A 2,500-nucleotide genomic window follows, 5' to 3' on the forward strand; every position below is an offset into this window, starting at 1 on the left:
CACAGACAGACACACACACACAGACACACACACACTCACACAGACACACAGACACACACTCACACAGACACACAGACACACACTCACACACTCACACACAGACACACACTCACACAGACACACACACACACAGACACACACACACACACACACACAGACACTCACACAGACACTCACACACAGACAGACACACAGACACACACAGAAACACACACACAGGCAGACACAGACACACACACACACACAGACACACAGACACACACACACACACACTCACACACACACACACAGACACACACACACAGACACACACAGACACACACAGACACACACACAGACACACACACACACAGACACACACACACACACACACACACACACACACACACACACACACAGAAACACACACACACAGACACTCACACACACTCACACACACACAGACAGACACAGACACACAGAAACTCACACACAGACAGACACTCACACACACAGACACTCACACACACAGACACACACACACACACACACAGACACACACACACACACAGACAGACACACACAGACACAGAAACACACACACACACACACACAGACACACACAGAAACACACACACACAGACAGACACACACACACACACACACGTGATGCCGTCTCTGACCGTGTGCTGTTCTTCAGTGCTGGGAGACTCACGTTGGGCAGGAGATGTACAAGCTGGTGATCTTTGACTTCCTGATCATTGCTGCCGTCACCATCTTCGTGGAGTTTCCAAGGAAGTATGAAAATCTTGCTCTTGCACGTCTTCTTCAGAACCAGCTTGAGACGAATTGCTGATAGTTGATTGTTGTTTCAGGATCATCGTGAATTATTGTGACTGCGGTTTGGCCAAGTGGTGGGGTCAGCAGGAGTTCGCCATCCCACAGAACGTGCTGGAGATCGTTTACGGCCAGACCATCTGCTGGATAGGAACCTTCTACTGCCCTCTGCTTCCTGCCATTAACACCGTCAAATACATCCTCGTCTTCTACCTGAAAAAGGTCACGGCTTGAGCTAGAAGGGAAATAATGTACCAGTGCCAGAAATATTAAGGGTTCTAAAAATAAACTTTGGTTTCTCTATGCTAAATTTAATTTTAAAAATGGCATATTTTATTCTTCTGTTATTTCAGCTTTTCTCGCCTGTTTTGGGTCTTCTGAGTAAAACTCAGTTTAAGGGGCACGTCTTCTTTCAGACTTCAGTGTAAATTGCTAGGATCCTGTTCAAATGATTACGGCAGTGTATTTGATGCGAGCAGGCCTGACCGTGTTGCAGTAAGTAAACGAGCCGCTCGTGGTCTTCTCAGGTGTCTCTGGTGACCAACTGTCGTCCCTCCACTCGTCCGTTCCGAGCCTCCAGCTCTCACTTCTTCTTCCTGGTGGTGCTGCTGATCGGCCTGGCTCTGGCGTGCGTCCCTGTCGTCGTCAGTATTGCAGAGTGAGTGTGGATCTCTAACACATGGGCGCTGTTGTGTGTGTCTGCTGGTCTCATTAAGGTGTGTTTCAGGATCCGTTCATCTCGAGCGTGCGGTCCGTTCGTGAGCTACAGCACGTCGTGGGAGGTGGTGCCTCGGGTGGTGTCCCAGCTGCCCACCGGCCTGCGCTCCTTCCTGCAGGCGCTCGCCTCCGAGGCCTTCGCCGTGTCCTTCTTCGTCATCACCTGGTGAGGACACTCCACAGTGATGTACTGGAACAAAGTTAGAATACCACTATTTTTGGGGAGTGTCTGTACTTTACTAGAGTTTTTATATTTCAGCCAACTTTTACTTTTACTCCACTACATTTTGCCGAAGCATATTCATTACTTACTATAAAATAGACAGAAATATGTGAAATAGCATCGTCTGGGATAATATGGTAAGTGTTATGATGTGTGATCTGACATTATGAAGTCTATCACCAAATCACACACACACCTGATTAATTAGTCCATTAAAACTTAAAACTCCAGGCATTCTATATTGTAGATGGTTTTAATTTCACATTTTGGCCATTTTTTCATGTTTTAAATTATTTCAAATATCAGTATTCAACGTTTTATGTAAAAAAAAAGAAAAAAAAACCATTCATGTATCTGTAGCTGCAGGTTAAATGCATCCATGTCTCCTCTGAGATACACAAACTGTAAATACACCTAAATGTTTTTTAGATGCAGATTCCAGAAATCTTTTCTTATGTTGGAATGAAATACACTTAAGTATAGATGAAGTGATTTTTATTCTCATCCTAAAGTACAAAATGGATAAAACTAAACTAAATCTTGCTACTTATGCTGTGTATGAATGATTTGTAATATATTTATTTGCTTCTTTTCAGTTTTGCGTTTACTTGTACTTTTACTTTCAATACTTAAGTATGTTTAAGAATAAATAAAATACTTTTTGTACTAATTTACAATAAATGTCGCATACTTTAAGACTTTAACTCAAGTAATATTGTAAAAGGTGACTTGAACTTGTACCCA

At 43.5% G+C, this 2,500-nt stretch overlaps 1 protein-coding gene across 1 annotated transcript in view; it reads left to right on the plus strand.

Moving 5' to 3' along the window:
• Positions 1–2,500, plus strand: part of LOC132142925 (transmembrane channel-like protein 7) — a 23,764-nt gene that overhangs the window by 17,433 nt on the left and 3,831 nt on the right. Inside the window, exons 11-14 of the mRNA XM_059553130.1 lie at positions 680–777; positions 855–1,038; positions 1,344–1,474; positions 1,544–1,699. Of these exons, the coding sequence (XP_059409113.1) occupies positions 680–777; positions 855–1,038; positions 1,344–1,474; positions 1,544–1,699 (569 nt within the window). The remainder of the gene's footprint in view (positions 1–679; positions 778–854; positions 1,039–1,343; positions 1,475–1,543; positions 1,700–2,500) is intronic.

The sequence above is a fragment of the Carassius carassius genome, chromosome 6 (genome assembly GCF_963082965.1).
Source record: "Carassius carassius chromosome 6, fCarCar2.1, whole genome shotgun sequence".
In the NCBI taxonomy this organism is placed as follows: domain Eukaryota; kingdom Metazoa; phylum Chordata; class Actinopteri; order Cypriniformes; family Cyprinidae; genus Carassius; species Carassius carassius.